Below are 20,597 nucleotides of genomic sequence, written 5' to 3' on the forward strand. Positions count from 1 at the left end.
GTATTAATCTCGAAACCTGCTTATCCTTAACCTCAAAATAACAACGTATTTGACCCGTAGCTGTCTTATCAAACATGCTGACATCAGTACCATTCTTTAATCTATTGAGAAGCAAGTTTTATGTCACTTACTTTTGAATGAAAAAAGACGCAAACCAGGATAAGAGTAAATTTTTCCACTTGACAAGACAACAAAGTAACCAAAATGTGACGTTTCCGGCGTTACAGATGGCGAATGCTACTTAGTTTTATGACTCTTTCTTCTAAACTAAATTTTGATGAATTATGCCTCTTCAAACGATCGCCTGTAATCAAAGGAATACCTTATAAACTACGATAAATCCTTTATAATAGTGAGGATATTACATTTGGAAAACTGTGTTGTTCCTCAGTTATATATATTTGCTTGCTTCATCACCGACCCTAAATGTATCATACTCGGCATACCAACTTCCTCCATCCTATGCATGGATATCTATACGCAGGGTATACAGATTGATTAACATTATTCGTTGGATTTTCTCATTTCCTGCAGATGATATATATATATATATATATATATATATATATATATATATATATATATATATATATATATATATATATATATATATATATATAACCATCAAAATACTGTTTTGCACAGATGGAACATTGAATTATCAGTAATATAATAAGGGTGGCTAGTGCAACAAAAAAAGTTTGCCCATATCGTTGTAACAAGAGGTTCCGAGAAGCTGAATCGCTTATCTGCTTAATTTTTTTGCCTTTCAAGGGAAATAACTTTTATAATGAGTTGTCCCACTATTTCGACTTAAAGAAGACTAATCATAAGGATCATTTTTTCAATTGAAGGTTTCTTTTGATCTATTATCATGGACAGTAGCTCAAACAAAGTGTCATCCGACCACTTTGATCGCCATCCATTTTTGTAGGCCTTATCATATGGATCACTTCAACATTTGAAAGTTTCTTTCTATCTATCATAATTTTCAAGATATTGACTGAAAACTGTTTAATCAGCACAATTTTTCACCTTTCAAGTGCAATTACCCTGACAACTTTGATCCAAGGCAGATTTTTGTAGGTATTATAATTAGGATCGTTTTGACAATTGATAGAAATCGGTTAAACCTTTCAGTTTATACATATATGCAAAAAACTATCTGACCCCTATGTTCTATTTTAAGTAACGGCGACCATGTTTTTCAACAGATCAAAAATCCCCAAATCAGTTCTATGCTGAACACCCTAAGAAATATTCACATTAAGTTTAATTCTGATTGGTCAAGAAGTTTCAGAGGAGACGATTTTTTAAAGAAATAACATCAAAAATAGGGAAAGAAGGTCAGAATTTGACTACACCTAACGCGTCTGGAGATACATGTATGTGCGAAAAACTTCTGACCTCTATGTTCTATTTTTTTGTAACAGCGGCCATGTTTTAACGGATAAAAAAAACCCACATCAGTTCCATGCAAAACACCTTACGGAACATTCAAACCAAGTTTAGTTCTGATTGGTCGTGTAGTTTCAGAGGAGAGTATTTTTGAAAGAAACCCTAAAAATGGGTAAAAAACATCAAAAATGGCAATAACTCCATGGTTTAACAGGTGAAAACGAATATTTGACCAGAGATAGATTTCATCATGCTGAACACTATTACCCATGTCATAATTTGGCTAAACCTTACGGTATTGGAAATATATATATACGAATGAGTTGTGATATGAAAACGCCATATATATTTTCAACCATTCACATGAGAGTTTGGATATACATGTATATACTTCTTAATAAATTACTTATCAAAATGTATTGGAGTCGATTGATCTTTGACCCCTCCTCTAATTAATGCAAAATAGCAGAAAACTTTACCACTTTTCAGTTAGGAAAGAATGATATTCAAAAACTACATTCCTTTATCTTTCCATTGACATATAATATAGTCGTATACCCTCTAGGCCCATTAAAGTTCGAAAAATCCATAGTCGTCCGCAGCACTAATACGCCCTCTGATTACTTTTCATCTATCAAATTTTTACAAATTTTACACGGCTTTCTGCTTAACCCGCAAATATTGCACTTACACTATCCATATAAAGTTGTCTGATATATGATATAACAAAACAAAGAGAGTATCCAAACAATCCTTCAATACGGTCATAGCGCTCATTCAACACGGGCTGAGTTGTCTTACATGACGGTCCGAGTTGTCTTATACGAAGGTCCGAGTCCGTCGGAGTGGTCCGGAGACACGAGCCGAGTGGTGCTGGGCCGAGTTGGCCGTGGACCGAGTTGTCTCGGTTCCCCTGTGAATCAGTGTACGGTCGTCATAATGGTGCATCTGTAGTGGTAAATTCTAATGTACACATTTCTTGTACATCCGAAGATTTATATGTTATATTCGATATGGTTTAAGCAAAAATGTGCGTCTATGTTTACACTGGATTGACGCCTACAAAAGTCCGAATTAGCTTTGATCCGATTTGACTAAAACACGGTTGTGACACCGGTATAGGTTTGCAATTACTCTACTTAAAACAATATCCGGTGATTTTTGACATAAGACAGCTGTGGAGCTACTTGAGAGGAAAAAGGGTGCCTTGTATGGTTTTCTTAACATTTATTTAAATTTCACCCTTATTGTAATATAAAGCTATACAAATCTTAAGAGGACGAAGTCATAAGCCAGAGATTCCAGACTATAATCTGTGACACTTTTCCTTTGATTTAAGTCGCTAATATTGTTAGCGACTTCTGCTCTTGTAATTTCAGTACTTTATATTTGCATATGATTTGCATAATTATATCTTTATACTCCATGTAATGCTGCAGATCTGTGCCGTATTTTTCACCAAAGAGTCATAGTTCTAGCTCCATACAAGATAAAAATATACCTCTCAAATATCATACAGGTGTGTTAAACCTGTGGCTCTTCCTTGTATGCAAACAGGAAGTTTACATGAAATGATTGGTAAGCAATGAACATTAACCAGTTTCTGATTCAGACAGGGACTTTTTACAAGACTATATAGGTCATATACATTAGCAGAGTCCTGATATCTGTGAATATTCATTGTCAGTTGTTTAATCTGGTCCCTACCGGTAATCTGGTTCCCTGGTCAATATCATAAGTGACCCAAAGATCGCTGCAATGTACCTCTTAAAAAATATCATTCGCATGTCTATGTGTGTCTTCTTTTTTTGGGGGCTTGTATGAGAATGGGAAGTTTACATTAAAAGATGAAATGGTACAATGTAGGTTAGCATTGGATTTTTGTTATATTACCCTGTTTCCGATTCAAAGACAGAGGTATGTTACAACTGACTATATATAGGTTATATATATTATCAGGACCCCGATATCTATATATAGCCATTGCCAGTTGTGTAATCTGGTTCAGGGTAATTGAAAACATTCAGGTTATCACGGTTACAAAAGAATACGTAATCATATCAAGGAAACCAAGATTTTTGCGGAAGTCACCAGATTTTAGAGCATATCACATTCATGCCATTTCGAATGTTGAAAGTAAGCAAAAATCATTGACAGAGAATATTTGATGATTAGAGACTTGAAGACTTCAGTCTTTGATTTTATTTACTGGTCAAGGAGTAGTTTCCGTTAGCAAGTGATTCTGGCCAATAAATTTTTTGTTCTCACCTGTTAAACAGTTCGTGCCCAAAGTTTAATACAAAATGTGTAACAGATTGCTGATATCATTTGATGCCAGGTATTTATCAGACTATGTTGCGAGCCATACTGTATGTACATATGTTTGTAAAGTTTTCCCAAACAAATATTGTGTGAAGCAGACAAAAAAATGAAAAAAAAATTGCATTAAAGACGAGTGTATATTTTCAACGATGAAAATTAATGCTTATCTATTTTCATTATTAGTCCTGATAAGTATCAATTTTTATATTTTCTTGGTGTGGAACTTTCCTGTTAAGGCTGTTTCTGCTGACTACCCAATGCTATCAAGTTTTGCTAATGTTGAGCCCACTTTGTGCTCACTATAACTATTATGTCTCTCATTATTGAGTTTTTGGGAGAACTCTGGTACGAAACTTTTTTTAGGCAATATATATACATGATTTGTTTTTTATGGTCTATATTTTTCTTTCCAGAGAAGTGGTCATCATGGCTTGAATTTATTCTTAGCAGAAGATGGCATCATTGGTTGTCCTGGTAACAGGAGGAAGTGGTTTTCTTGGACAGCATATCATCAAACATCTTCACTTGTATGGTAACACTGTGAAAGAAATACGAGTCTTGGATATACTGACTTATGAGAAAAAACTAGGTACTGATTGCATATACATGTATCTTACTCTGATATTAATCGAAATACTTACATGTAGATGGTACAAGACAAAAGAATGCTCAGATATTTGTTGAAATATTTGTTTCATGCCATTTATGCTGTTATCAGATCATTTTGATGCAGTATACATGTACATATACTACTCTACATGATGTAGAGTATACAACGTACATGTTTGTGCATTTAGTTTCAGCATTTATACATAATTTGTTGGTCACTCAATAATTTTTTGGCAAAATTATTCCTTTGCACTTAGAGATATTGCCTTGTGACATGTAAGTACACTTCTGTCAACCTAAATTTGGATTTATACACACCACAGTTGAGCCACCAGACACATGGTCAATTACATTAGAATGTACATGTAATTGATAAAATTACAATTACTTTTACATATTATGATTACAAATACAATTAAATAACTCATTTTTTGTGATGTAACTAATTTAAATTAAATTACAATTACTTTCATCATGTAAACATGATTAATTGGGATTACTTTTGAATACTTTATACTTTTTCTCAAAGATAGTAACTAATACCACAAATTCAATCTTTATATGAGCACTTTTAGGTAGAAAAGAAAGTCAGCATGTTTTCAAAACAAATGTACATGTACAACAAAACAATATTTGCAATGAATTAAATGTTTTAGTTGCATTGTATTGTCATCAATATGGTATTGCCCAATATGACTGACATGCATATTTTGCATTTTGTTTTGACTAGACCTATTGCAGGTTTTGTGGCACCAGGGCAATGTCACAAGGATAAAAGAATAAAAATTCTCTATAATAATACACAATTAAATTTGATATTTACAGATTTTAAAGAAACAAAGCCAGTGGAGTGTTTTGTTGGTAGTATAACAGACCTGGATGTTGTCAGCAAAGCCTGTGATGGTGTTGATGCTGTCATTCATGTAGCTTCTCTAATAGACCCTTCCATGTTTCCAAATCTACAGCGTCTCACTGAAGTAAATGTCAAAGGTACATTTGAGAAAATGTCAAGTTTTATAGTATCCCTGTTGGAGGGTACATTTTTGAGTCTGTCTTTCTGTTCCTCTGTCTGACAGACTGGCCTTCTGTGCATGTACCTTGTAAAGGTATTTCATCATAAACCATTTAATTACTTTGATCAGGTTTTGTAGTATTGTTGAGTATTTGTTTATGACAGCACATATTGTATACCTAAAAGAAAGCTTTGTATACTGTAAACATGTTAATTTTTGCAGTATACTAATTTTCACGGTTGCTTCAGGAACGCAAAAATTAGTTCCCACAAAAATATATTCACATTACCAAGTCCTTTGACAGTTATAAATATGGTTTCCACAATTTTGAAAAGAAACTTTGTTTTGTGTAAGGGTCATATCATTCAATGTAATCAAGTATGAATTTATTCCAAGTCTATTATAAAAACATATATGGTAAAAGCATGTTGGTTATAATTTCTGAATTTGTGATCTTGTTTACATAATGATTTGTATCAATGGCCATAGAGTACCTGTCTCATCAAAGTATAGAAATCGATACTGTGCAAACATTCTATTCACAAAATGGACAAAACGTAAGTGTCAAACACACACTACAGGTAATCACCGATAGAAGATTATCATTAAATACACACTACAGATAATCACCAATAAAAGATTACCATTAAACACACACTACAGGTAATCACCAATAAAAGATTACCATTAAACACACACTGCAGGTAATCACCAATAAAAAATTGCCATTAAACACACACTGCAGGTAATCACCAATAAAATATTACCATTAAACACACACTGCAGGTAATCACCAATAAAAGATTGCCATTAAACACACACTGCAGGTAATCACCAATAAAAGATTGCCATTAAACACACACTGCAGGTAATCACCAATAAAAGATTGCCATTAAACACACACTGAGAACTGTCAATAAAAATTTAATCCATAAACATGCAATTTAAGTATCAAAAGTTAATCCTTACAATTAGCTACGGCTTCGGCAATTTAGTAAGTTCTTTTTAATTTTACATAAGAATACACTGTTCAATTAAAATGGCCAAAGGAAACTTTATATATATGGACTTGTCCATTTGTGAATGTTGTAATAACGGCCGTCTGTAATTTATTGAAATATTAACGGTAAAATAATTGATCAAAATAGGAATCAAACACTGCCTAGACATTGAAAACTTTATTTTGTTCTACCTTAAAAACCGCGAAAATTAATACACGCGAACATGTTGACTTGTCAGAAATCGCAAAAATTAGCTGCCACAAAAATTAATACGTTTACAGTATTTAATTAATATTTTAACTTTTGACTTTAATCATGTAAATTTTAAAGTTTTCTCCCCTTGAAAACATCTTACATTAACCATCTTATTCAAGCACATTTACAAATGATTTTAATCCAATGTAGAATCAGTTAAGTAACTCTAAAGATACTTGTTAAACAGTGTCTTTATATACATGTATATTATTCATTAATTTTCAAGTGAAAGGCTGTAATCACTTTGAAGGTGTTACAGATTTTTAGAATTGTATAAGATTCTCACATAGATTTATACACAGTATTGATTATTTTTCCAGGAACACAGACAGTTCTCAATGCCTGCAAGAAAAATGGGGTAAGCCATATGATATACTGCAGTTCCATATCTACTGTTCAGGGATATGACGAGGTTCATGCAGGAACTGAAACAACAGTACAGGTCCCAGAAAAATTGCTGTTTCCAGGGTATGGGTCCACAAAGTATACTGCTCAGAACATGGTGTTGGAAGCCAATGGTTTCCAGTTGACAAATGGTATGAAACTGTGTAGCATAAATTTCAGAGTATTCAAGCCATGCTCTAGAATTGTAGAAATTTAAGGCTTTCCACAGGAAGTCTATTCATGAAAATGAACTTTTCATTGACAAAAATCAACATTAAAAATTTACATATATAACTTTCAAGTTTTACTCACCACTGGCAACATGGGTAATCGGAAATAATAAGTCGAGGCTGATTAAAAAAATCAAGTACTATCTTTATGAAACAATAGCCAACACAGTAAAATTTGTTCTTTTTACTAACAATTTTCTATATTTCATTCAGGAAAAAACACATGGCACGCAATTTCAATTTTCGATACAAGTTTTTTTCGAACGCCACTAAGTTATTATTATTTGACCAAGCAGGCAACAGAATTGCAATTAGATGACTTGCTTTTCCATGTAAGAGCATCTTTAACTTCAAAGGGCAAAATCCGTCAGAAAAATATTGACTTAAATGTCAGAAAAATACAATAAATAAACTACATTTTTCTCAATATTTTATGGCTATTTTACTTTAAAAAAATACATTACATATAGTGTACTAAACAAATATAAAAAAAAACTTTATATGATGTGTGTACTAGTACAAATATATATATATATATATGTATCAGAAACAACAAAAATTACAATGAAATGCTGAAAATACTTGAATATCCTCCATGGGCCAAACCTCTCATGAGAGGCCACCTCTCTCATATGGCCAGATTTGGATTACAGTATGGGTAGCAACATAAGAGAGGGACTACTGTTATAAATAGGTCTTTAAAGTTGAAAAGGTAGAAAATCAATTGATAATTGATAAAAGCAAATGGAGCTTAATAGTGTTTTTGTATTTTATTTTTGATTGAGATAATTTATTGACATGCAAAGACATCTTAAAAGTTGTCTATTCATCTGTAATGAAAGAGCTCCATTTAACTCACAAAATCATACACCTGAGTTGAGGATTGAACCCTAGACTGCCCAGTGACAAGCCTGTGACAAACCGATTCAGCTTAAGAATTAATCCTTTAGCCAAGACAATTAACTGCCTATTTTAATCTCACTTCCTACTACAGTGCAGGTAGGCCATCCTACCACACATCAATGAGACTGCCTGGTGACAAGCCAGTGATAAATTGATTTGGATAATGAATTAATCTTTTAGCCAGGGCAAGTATTTGGCTGTTTAAATCTCACCACCTACTACAATGCAGGTAGGCTGTCCTGTCACATTTCCCCCACCTTAAGAGTCTTCGTACCACTAACGACTCTTAACACTAGTTCATTAGCTATCCAAACCTTGTGGGTTTTTAGTTGGGCGCCAAATGTAATGGGAGAGCATGATTTAACTTACAAAACTGTACACTGCCATCAAGGATTGAACCCTAGACTGCCCGGTGACAAGCCTGTGACAAACTGATTCAACTAAAAAATTAATCCTTTAGCCAAGGCAATTAACTGCCTATTTAAATCTCACTACCTACTACAATGCAGGTAGGCTGTCCTGCCACACATCAATAAAATAATTTTACTGGTATACATGTATTTTCAGGTAAAACGCTGAGGACAATTGCCATTTTGCCTTTGACCATGTATGGGGAATTGGACAACAACTTAACTCATGCACTAAAACCTTTGAAAGGCAAACAGTTTCCAAGGCTCGGTAAAATGAGAGGTTATGTTCATTTTGCTTATGTTGGCAATGTTGCCTATATGTTTGTAAAGGCCCTAGAGTCACTTGCCCATAAACCTGATTTGGGTGGGCAGATTGTATTTGGAGCAGATGACACTCCAGCTTGTCCAATGACCTCATTTTTAAAACCAATACTCGCATGTTTAAACTGCTCTATCCCATCTTGGTATCTTCCATATTGGTTAGTATATTTTGTTTTAATGATATTTTATTGTTTCTTGTTGCTGATCCGATGTTTTCATTGTGTAAATTCAACTATTACTTTTGGAAGTATAGCTTGCAGTAACAAAACTTTCTATGTGACTTACGATAAGGCAAAGACATTATTTGGTTACAAACCATTGTATGATTATGAAGCTGCTCTCGAAAAGTCCATTTCTTTTTACTCAAAAATTTAAGTGAATATAACATTCTCTAATTTTGCTTAATTTCCATATCTCCTGACTAGAGTAGGAAAATGTTCTGTTTCATCTTTGGCAGATGATAGTTTATAACTTTATTGCAACATCATAAACAATTGCTTAATGACATTACACAAAATGTTGGGAGAATTTCAGTTCTCAAGGTGATTGTTTGAAGAAATTTGAGAAACAGTGTCTTACACAAAAATTCATGGATAATCAGATAGTTAAACAACTGTATTTTAAACACTTAATAAAGTAAGTGCTGAAAATGCCAACATTTAGCAATCCCATTTGGAAAAATTTGCTTATATGTTCATTACATTTTGAATTACTGTATTTCATATACATACCTAATTAAGTTTCCTGTATTTTAAAACTAGGTATTTTCATGTTGTTATTTTTGTTGTTGCTGTTTTCATGAGAAGAGGAAATGTGCAAATAATTGTCTTGTTAGTGGTCCTCTACACACATTTAATTGTTGGTCATAAAATAAATTACTTGATTACTTTCTCATCACAAAATAAGTTAGATGTCAGTACTACATTTTTTTAGTCCATCCATTAGATTCATCTCAGGTAAATATTTACAGGTAGAATTGTTTTTTAAAAGATATCATAGTACATTGTATTTGGTGCATGACTATTTAATGAAACACTCTTATATAAGTTTTTATACCTCTGTTTTTGTAGACAGGATGTATTATGGTATACCAGTATCTGTGTGTCTATTCATCTACCCTTTGTTCACATCTTTGCACAATAACTCAAAAATACTGGCTCCAGTTTTTGTTGAACTTTGGTTTTATTGAAAGTATTTAATTTACTTGACCTCTAACATTCTAGTCAAAGTCTTATTCTGTGTTAAACATTCAATCACAATTCAGAGCCATTTCAAGCTTAAATATTGTGTCTATATGTGTTCCATCTGCTCAGGATTCAGCATCTGCAGGTATATCTCGCTATCGAATAATGTTTCTCTTTACTCAGAGACATGATTACTTTTTGTCATGTCTGTTTGTTGTTTTCAATGAAAGATTTCCTTAATGATTACTAGACCATTTCTTCATTTCAACATATCATTAACAACAAATTTTTTTATCTGTTTATCATATTCTTGTATGTTTTAAAGCCAAACTTTGATATTGATATTAAGATGTGTTCTCTGTTCATGAACACATTTTTTCATGTGTACATTCAATCATGGAACCAAATACTTTTTCAATTATTTCGTTTTTTAAATAATCACGGCTTTTTAACAAAAATAGGTAGAAGCAGAAGATTATTCTGTGAATGAAAAAGGAAATTCTGTATTATTCACTTTAGCATGTCCATGAATTCTCTTGAACCAGTATTGCTTACTATGTCTTTATACCCTTTGCAAACAGTTTTGGGGTATATGTGATTCACCCTCACAGGCCTGTCTGTCTGTCTTTTCATCTACCTACAGATCTTGCAACTTGCAAGTGCAACTCCTCCTTAACTGCTGAACAGATTTATATTAATATTAGATGAAACTAGATCTGGCATATGTAGATGTGCACGAAGAATGATAATTGTATAAGTTAGAATCCACTAAGCATAACTCCATCTCTTTATATATTCATGAACTGCAATAAAAATAAATTCAGTCTAAAAATTAGACCTACTATTTGATCCATTCAGTTAGTTGGCTTCAAAGGGAAGACATAATAGGATTTAGTACCATTGCAGACATTTCCAGGTTTTTACCATTATATTGCCATTTGTTATATAGGCTTTCTTTTTTTGACTATTCCTTTTGATTATAGCCTTTAAATTTAGCAGTTCAGTACAGTTGTTATTACCCTTCATTGAGCCCATTTGTAAGGCAAAGTCTCTCTATGAGCTTCCTCCCAGTATTTAAAGTTCATCTTTGTAGACTTATATTTTTACATGTACACACATTTACAACTTGATATGACCATATAAATAACATGGCATTATGTGGCTGTGTGGAACAGGCTGAATTCATATGTCTTACATTGTTATGTCGACTGAGTTTAATTTTATTTACTTTTTTTATTGTTAGCTACTAATGTGTTGTTTGTTAATTTTTATATTGAGTTTAGTTTTAGTGATTAAATGTGAAATTTGTCCTTTTTTGAATTGAATTTTTTTTTTCTGTGAAAGAAGCATAATTCACCTACTTAATGATGTTTTATAATGTGTAATATTTCACTATGGGATTTGATATCTTCAACAACCCCAGGGAAATCAAACTGGGCAGTGGTTCAAAGTATACACAAAACTGCCTGCTTAATGTATGCAACATTTTTCTTTTTTCATTTCTTGCAGAGTGTTTTTATTTGGAACTGTTAGAAAATGGGGTTGTAAGGGTAGAAGAAAAATACATTTTTTGTTGTGATACAGCACGTAAAATAATGATTTCAAGAGGATAGATTAAGTCTTCCCTTGATAAAATGACAACAGCATGACAATCATCATTGGGTATAGTTGATTTAGATTAAGAAAAGGATTTTAATTTACTATCAATATCTATAGATTGTCTGATAAGTTTTTAATTTTTCATTAAAGTACCTAAAGAGGTTTATCGTGTAATTATTATTCTATTGATGGGTGGCTAAATCTATCTCTTGGATACGATCATTGTGCTTTATGTCAGTAATGAACCAGTGCACAATATTTTTATTATTTTTATTTATGCATAAAATTGATGCTATTTTTTTATGGATACTTTATATTTTTTGTATACACTTATATAGTTTTAAGTTTAGATCTGCTGTAACCTTAGATTGTTAATGTTTGTACATATATTCTAACACATACTTCTGTCATTTTATGCTTTACAGCATCATTTCTTTCGTGACTGAAATATACTGTAAATGTATATTTGTTGAATTCTGTGATTGAAGTTTTGATTGTTCAGTCAACTGTAAGGTCAGTGATATAGGGATGTGCATTTTTATTGTGTATGAATGGTTTATATTCTTATGAAGACATAAGTTTAGATTTGCTGTGACCAGAGATTGTTAATTGTTGTACATATACTCAAATATATACCACTGTCATTTTACTCTTTATTGCATAATTTCTTTCACTGCTGAAATATAACTGTTTATATACTCATCTCAGATCCCTGATTTAGTACTCAACTCAGTGTATAAATCTATACTTTCTACTCTTAGTATTATGTATCATACCTATTTACCAATGCAATGTATTTCTGTTTCTTTTTTTGTATTTGTCGGTTGTGTAGTGTATATCATATGGCAGGTTATAATTTAAAATTTGACAATTTTGAAGCAAAACATTACACACAGTGTTTTATTCTAATTTTACTGAATGCTAAGTGCATTAGGTCCTACAGCTAAAAAAGTAAACATTTGGCAGAATTCATTTGATGTTTTCACATGGATGTCTAAATACCCTAAAATTATCTCCCTTCAAAAGCTGCCCACTGTACTCTATTGGGCTAAAGATATTGTTAAAGAAATTCATTGTTTATTATGTACAAAACTGTACTAAATTTTTTTTTTTTAGTCATCTTGGAATTTATTATTTCATATTAATCTATTTTGTTAATAATTTTTTATAACTTATTTCAGTTTTTAGAATAACATTATCCATGTTAGTTTATTTAACATTTGAAAAGTATCACATTGTAATTGCCCCAACCCTGGGAGGTTACTTAATTGTATAAGTTAATATACCTATCTGACTTATATAAGGTTACTCAAATATATTTAAGTACTTCTCTGTCTAAGAGTCAGGTGAAATGTGAATTAAGTGTGGCACATGAATGAAAAAAACCGCAGAGATTTTATTGCATTATCAAGTATTTATACCCGATAACCTCCAGGAATAACCATCACAGTGTTTGTATAATTTGCCTTTTTAATATATTGATAAGTCAAATTTAGTTGAAATACACCATGGAAAAATGGCCTGAAAATTTTTTCCACACTTATTCCTTATATAAGCAGTCAAAAAATATTTACATCAGAGATGCTTCAGGATAAATTTAATTAACTTTCCATTTGTTTTCTAGATGTATTGAATATATTTGAGGAAAAAAAGACCAAATTGAGAAATGTGATGTGCCACCCATTGCCTGATTCTTACACAGAATGGTACTTTAGTTTAATTGTCAGCTATATTTAAGAGGTTTATACTTTTATTACTAGCTCTGATAATATACTAAAAACCAACTTATTTGATCAGTCATGAAAAAGCTGTGAATAAGTCATAAAAGGCATTTTATACAAAGTATAAGCTGTAATCCATAAACATTATAAGAATTACCTGTAATTATTAGCTCGTTTACAGTACATTTTTGATATATAGTAGGTTACTTACCTAATAACGTTAATACACTCATCTGTACCGTTTGAACTATTAAGTGCTTTTCTATGTAAGAATTCGGCAGTGGGTGAAACACAAAAGTCTGTCCATAAGATCTTATTCAAAATGTTATCGGAAATTCAGGAATGGCATTCATTTTTCTTTAGTAAGTGTTAGTAATCTAGGTATAAATTATATATAATGTATTGCAGTGTCATGATCATCATCAAAGGAAATAACGTACTTTTCCCCTTTCATTTAATTGTATCTTCTAACTCTCTTTTCTTTATCTTCTGGCAGTTCTGAGACAAACGAACTATCAATTCATCTTCAATAGACCATAAACTGTGTGCCCGTATGGTCAAATTGATTTGTTTTTTATTAGCAGGAGTTTTTTTTCCTTACTCTTACATATTTCAGTATTATTACATTTTACTGTACCTTTTTCACAACCTTGCAATAATCTATATTAATATACTTATCTTGTTAACTAAATGATTTTTACTGTACTTAACTCAAACTCTTGCAAATTCTCCATCAGTATCCCAATTTACTATCTGAATTTCTGTAATATACTCAACGAAATATCTTGAATATATTTTTGCATGAAGAAGTTTGTGTATCTGCAAACCCAAAACTGTGAAACTTGTTTGAACTTGAACAAGGATAAACTAGAAATACGTACAACTTCTTTTACATCAGTTCTTTAACCTGTATTAACTGAACAACTGCCTTAAGGAGGTAGATCTAGAGTAAGGGATGTAACTTTTGAAATAAGTGATATATTTGTATCATATTCAATTTCACCAAAGCCGGTAAAGCTTTCCTTTGAAACAGGATAAAACCAATTACATTGATGCTTACATGAGATTGATGTCAAATGCTGAATACAAATGTGCCAATGATTTGTAAGAGTTATATCCCTTACCCTAGGTCGACCTGATTATATGCATAATTAACGAAAAGTTTATTATTGTGTACATGTAGCCCAGAATTTTTAAGTTAGCTTAGAAGTAAAATTTTGTTGTTAAGGTTTTTCTTGTAATGATGTTTATGTAGAAAATTGGATTATTTTTAGTTATTGGTCACACCAATTTGATTTTTATACAGTTATTTTTGAAGGGCATGTCATAGTGTACGATTGCCCATTTATCTGTCAACACCTTGAATTTGACAGAACACTTATACAGTAGTTTGAATATTTTTTGTAATAGTATCGTGGTTTTCACGAATATCAGTTCCCTTTTAATTTATCATATATACCCTTAACTCGTCTTAAGAGTTATGAATGCCTGAGTACAGTTGTATATTGCAGTCTATTGATTTTTAAATAATAGATTAATAAGATAAAAATATTTTAACTGAACAAAATGTTTCCTTTTTCCCTTCAATGTTATACGATACTTCTCTATTTTGCCAACCACTTTTGACTTGAAATAAGAGGGTTTTTTTTATGGAAAAGTTATAATAAATGGTACTTTATAGATAATAGTACTGCAAAAGATTTATTGGAAAAAATATGAAATGGTGCAAAGTCAGTCCTTTTTTGATAACTAGAAATTAAAAGCAATCGATACATTTTGGTCAGAATGCTGAAGTTAAGATTTTGTTTTGTCTTGATTTTTTGATGATCTTATTACCAAGCAGTATAATAATTTGCTATAAACATAATATAGTATAGAACAAGACAGATAGAATCTTTAAACTCCATCTTAAGTAATTCATATATTGACGCCTTTTTTGTTCTCTTTATATTTTATACTCTTGAGTGATTGTTATATTTTTGGAGTTATGATAGATACAATAAAAATATTACTGTTTATTTTGTCATTTTCTTGTAACTTGTTCAGGTTCTGATGTTTTAAAGCTTTTTTATGAGCAACTCGGCGGATGTTTCTAGAAAAGCAGAGGACGTTTACCCTACCGGAGCACCTGGTCCGTGCTCCCAGTTTTAAGTGGAGTCCGTGTTGCTCATTTACTTTTGTTTCTTTTTATATATTATTTTAGTTAGTGTATGTTCTTTGTTGTGTTTGTCTGTTTTCCATGTCTGGTCTTTCTCCCTGGATTACGTTCTTTAGATTTCCACTACAATCTTGCTTCACTTGATTACTCTTTCAAATATTCCTTTGCAACCATATCAATATTTAAAATGCTTTTCCCTTCATCAGTTTGCTGTTATTTTTGGGTGGTTTCTTCATAAAATATTTTCCATTGACTTTTTTGGTAACTAGGTGAAGCATAATCATACATGATATGAACAACTCGTAGATTTTTTTCTATTTAAAATGGATTCTGGAATCTAAGGTAACAATGATTATAATTACACCAAAGTTCAAAAGTAAACTTTTATGGGAAATGAAAAAAGTTCAGAAGTCAGACGTAAATATGACAATTAGAACAATACAAAAAGATGATATAAAGTGATTATAAAGAAGACTAAATAAATAAATGACCAATGTCAAAGTAGAGATACGTATGTCCGGGTCATGTTTTATTAACAAACAGATTAATATTTTTACATTAAGCATACTATTTGCGTATTTTGTATACAATTCAAAACAATTCTCATTGTAGATAGAAACAGGAAATTATGACATGACAAGGTTGGAGTGAGATTTAGAAATGAAATTGATTTCTGTTTTATCTTGACGGGCTATAAGATTGGTACTCGTGTAAGCCCAATAAACTAGTTTGAGAAGGTAGGACCAACACGTTCGGTGATTAGATAGTAATTAATAGAACCAATATTCTAACGAAGATCAAATGAATGTAATCCAGGGACAAAGAACAGACATGGAAAACAGATACACACAAAAAAGAACTTAAAATAACCAAAATAAATACAAAGTAATAAAAGTGAATGAGCAACTTGGACTCCACTAAAACTGGTAGCATGAACCAGGCGCACCGATGAGGTAAGTTTCCGCTACTGTTTTAGAACACCCGCCGAGTTGCTCATAAAATGTGAATTCCAGGGTAGACGAAACAGGAAGGAAAAAATATGACACGTTCAAATAATTAGTTTTCATGGTGCAGATGAATATACCGTAACGATACTCGAGTTCATAAAACAGCCATAAAACTTCTGTAATGGTGACATCAATTTTGCAGCAACATATGGAAATACGCATGAAATTCACAAAGCACCATTTATATAAAATGAATTTATTTATTACTTTAAGTTAAAGTACCATATCATGTTGTAGTGACCTAAAACTACTTTTATAATATAAAAATGTGTTACAAAAATAGTTTTTGCTAATGGCAAATCTTTAAAACGGACATTTCTTATTCCAATGTTTTTGGTAAACTGATTATATTAATAGAGTCCTCTGAGATCACATTTGATTTTCCTGGTAACATCTGCATCATGCCATGTTAATTAAATCTTATATTGGTACTACAAATGAAGTCTTGGCCGTAACAAACCTTTCCTAAAAATCTTAAAATTCTTCTTGTCTACGATTTTTTTTTGAGACCATAGAAATTTTATCAGATAAGTCTTGATCATTTTTCAAAGCTTAATTGTGTATTAACTGGAGTTCAACTTAATTATTTTATAAATTCATCATCATATTTGTGTAACTTAAAGCACATAATCGTATACACGTATTTATTGAAACACTTCGGATTTCAGAATATTTATAACAGACATTAGGCGGAAAAAGTCCTATGACAGGAATAAATTAAATTTAACACGATAACTAGAAGTATGCAAAAACGGTTAAGAGTAATCAAATGTACCATGATTTGAGCAGAAATAAAAAAAACAATATTTCAATGATAAAGACCAGACAGGGAAAACAGACACACACAGTAAAAACCATGAACTAACCATGCAAAATAACACGTGCAAAAAATGAAAAGAAAATGAGAAAATGAGCAACCCATAGACCACTAAAACATGGAGCACGGACCAGGTGCACCGGTAAGGTACCTCCTCTGCTTTTCTTGAAGCACCCACCGAGTTGCTCATGGTGCAGATAAATATACCATAACGAGCCAGGGTAGTTCAAAAATAAAGAAAAAATGTAAATAAATGAATTAAACACTACCTAACGAATGTAACTTATATCTGAATCTATTATCTTGTATAATGAACTTTGGTTCGACTTATGCAGAAAAAAACGCAAAGCGGTTAATGTTATGCGTTTATCGAACCTAAAGTAATTTATTCAAATATTACTTACATTCCTTATAATTTAATATTTTGGCAAAAACTCTTATACATTCATATTATTTTTTCCGACACAAAGACCTGTTTTCTGGCAGGATTATTTCATTGGCAAAAGTAGTCTGGTTAAAAGGGGCGTGGTTTATGACTATGTTTATTGATCAGGTAATAGAATAGTTTTATATTCAAGATAAAATAAAAACGACGGCATCTTTTTAAGAGTAAAAATTGCTACGTTAAATTACAGTATATGCATATAAATATAATGATAATCTTGTTTTTTTGTGTGAGAGATTTAGAAATTACCAATCAAAATTCAGTTCAAATATTTAATGCACATATAGAATTTTAGAAATATAAATGTATATTCGTTTTCTTCATCACATTTGTCACCTGGAATCTTTAATTTTATCGAACATCATTCCCTTTTGTCAGCATCGAAAATATTGGAATTAAAGATTATACTAGACATATGGCCTTTAACGCCAAATACAGGCTTTTTTTAGAAGTTATGTATACATTTTCCTGGATAAATAAACTTAGCATTATGCATACTCAAATCTGAGAAGAAAATCGTGAAATATCACATTGATGACATAATGTATAGCAGCTGGAAAACCAACAAATTGATGACCTGAAATTATATCGAAGTTCTCAGTAGCATTGTCAAAAACATCAACAAACCAAGCTGTCAACCAAAATGAAAAAGAATCTTAAAGTCATATGACAAGTTGCATAGTTACCACCTTCAGTCGTCCTATAACAGTACAGATTGATTGACGATTTAAGCATAAATGCATACTTGATAACAGTAAAAAGTAAAAATACTGAAAATAAACATCGTATACTTGTATACCTGACACAACACTCATTATTACCAACAAAACTTTATATCTATGCTATCGTACTTCTTTTAATTTTCATAATTCTTTGACATTCAATGGTTACCACATTTACCAAACAATATAACAAAATAACTAACGTTAACTGATTGTTTTGGTTAACTCACACTTTCTCTGTTCGATCTAATATTGTAAATTAAAACACGAAACCTGTGGTTGCAAAACTACTTAAATAGCAATCATCAAATAAGACCCTATTGCATAATAGTCTTATATTGTTCAACATGTCTGTGATTAAAGATTAAAAAAAATCGTATAAATATGTTAATTAGTATTGTAATATTGAGTTGCAACCGGTCTACAAAGCTTATGAAACAAAAAAGAAACAAACTGTTGCGGATATATGCAACTAAATATAATACAACCGAAACTTTAATTTGATGTTTTCTCATGTGAACAAGTATTTATTATAATCAATACGAAAATATCCCGTACAAAATTGTACTGACATAAATTCGGCAATTGAATTAGACTTAGATGCATTTGAGTGTGATATACTAGAAGTGATGAATTCAATAACATCAATAGCTTATAGGGATCGCTTTAAAACTAGTTGTGTACTAAGTGCAATAATTATGGAACTTGGGCACTTAGATAATAATTTGCCTTTAATCGATATCTCATTGTAGTAAAATAAAGGCTCTTGGTTAATTTCCGACTCATAATAGTGTTTCTAAGCCCTCAGCATCTGAAGCTTTACAAGATGCTGTACTTATTGCAAAGGATTGAAAACGCCAGTAAATGTTTATTCTTAGAAGCCAAGAGAAATACGAACAGAGATGGTGAAATGCAACAAATGCACCATTGTATACCCTTTATAAAATAGTAAATATTTACCGAGACCGCCAATAGGTCTTCAATATGTGTAAAAAATACTTAACAAAAATCAAATTACGACTAGCCTTATAAGGCCTTAACCAAAAATGAAACCGCAAATAAACACACCAAAAACTTCACTCAATAATAACCGCCTTCATGGAATACCTCAACAAACAATATATATATATATATATATAAAATAGATATCCGCTTGAAATAACACTCGTAGTTACTGAAAGCTACCTCAGAACATAGAAAATAATGACAATATCATTAAAATTACCAGCATTTGAAATAATTGGTCACTACAATTCCAGTGGAGAAACCGCAAGTACTAAATAGGTAAGATTTGATGTAGTGCGATACTGACAAATATGACGTAGTTTTTACTATGGTTGCAATTAGGGATCGAATGTTTGTGAAAACAAGGTTTAAAAAATAAATAATGATTTGAAAATCGTATCTTTTAAGAATAAATCAATTCATAGCAGTTGATAAATCTATCGGATTTTGTTTAAATAAATGCTCTTCAGACTATATTTACGTGACGAATGGGTGACCAACATATATACCATTTTAATCATGAATCCGCATGCACTATCATATTCTGTATCAAAAAACTGTAACGGTGAAAAACTTAGTAAACCATGGAATATGTTTGTGAAATTGTTACCCCTGGTGCAAAAAGTCTTAACAGGTTTTTTGTGAGGAATCTGTTGCGTTCATCAATATCTGACATTTTAATACAAATACGAGCGAAACGGAGAGAGTATTACTGAGTTGATTTGTTCGATAGACTCAATATTTGTCATGTGATGTGAATTTAGTTTGAAAACAATACATCTGGTACCATCGTGCACCTTATCTTGCCTTTCATTTTCTACGTAATTCAATATCAGCTTCCGTTTTTATCAGCGTGTTATCACTCTTCCAAAATATATTTGTTCTTCATCTTGTCTGTCGCCTGAAATTTAGATTTCCACAAAAACACTGAACACTGCACCTTATCTCAACTTTCAACTATAACCTTGGTTCCCTTGGTTACTCTTTCACCTAAAGCCAACAAAAATCAGAAAAGCTCTCAACCCTTTGTGAAATGCTACCTACCCGATATCCCACTTTTAAATGTCATCGGTCTTTTCCTGTTTGGTATCAT

The 20,597-nt window shown here is 31.6% G+C and overlaps 1 protein-coding gene across 1 annotated transcript; it reads left to right on the forward strand.

The window, feature by feature from the left end:
- Window positions 1-2,536: 2,536 nt before the first annotated feature.
- On the forward strand, window positions 2,537-15,366 carry LOC148607958 (3 beta-hydroxysteroid dehydrogenase/Delta 5-->4-isomerase type 3-like). Its single transcript, XM_088545057.1, has 5 exons — window positions 2,537-2,607; window positions 4,134-4,309; window positions 5,155-5,319; window positions 6,919-7,134; window positions 8,683-15,366. Exons 2-5 carry the CDS (start codon window positions 4,174-4,176, stop codon window positions 9,219-9,221), a joined length of 1,056 nt encoding a protein of 351 aa, XP_088401183.1. The 5' UTR covers window positions 2,537-2,607; window positions 4,134-4,173; the 3' UTR covers window positions 9,222-15,366.
- The last annotated feature ends 5,231 nt before the right edge of the window (window positions 15,367-20,597 follow it).

This window comes from Perna viridis, chromosome 9 (assembly GCF_037379345.1).
Source record: "Perna viridis isolate PV_CMFRI_1.1 ecotype Kerala chromosome 9, ASM3737934v1, whole genome shotgun sequence".
Taxonomy (NCBI): Eukaryota; Metazoa; Mollusca; class Bivalvia; order Mytilida; family Mytilidae; genus Perna; species Perna viridis.

What these genes read in the sequence shown, in the direction of transcription:
- LOC148607958 (XM_088545057.1), top strand. Translation starts at nt 4,174, where the DNA reads ATGGCATCATTGGTTGTCCTGGTAACAGGAGGAAGTGGTTTTCTTGGA. An exon ending in CACTGAAGTAAATGTCAAAG is followed by an intron (nt 5,320 to 6,918) that starts GTACATTTGAGA and finishes TTATTTTTCCAG; the next exon opens with GAACACAGACAGTTCTCAAT. An exon ending in TGGTTTCCAGTTGACAAATG is followed by an intron (nt 7,135 to 8,682) that starts GTATGAAACTGT and finishes ATGTATTTTCAG; the next exon opens with GTAAAACGCTGAGGACAATT.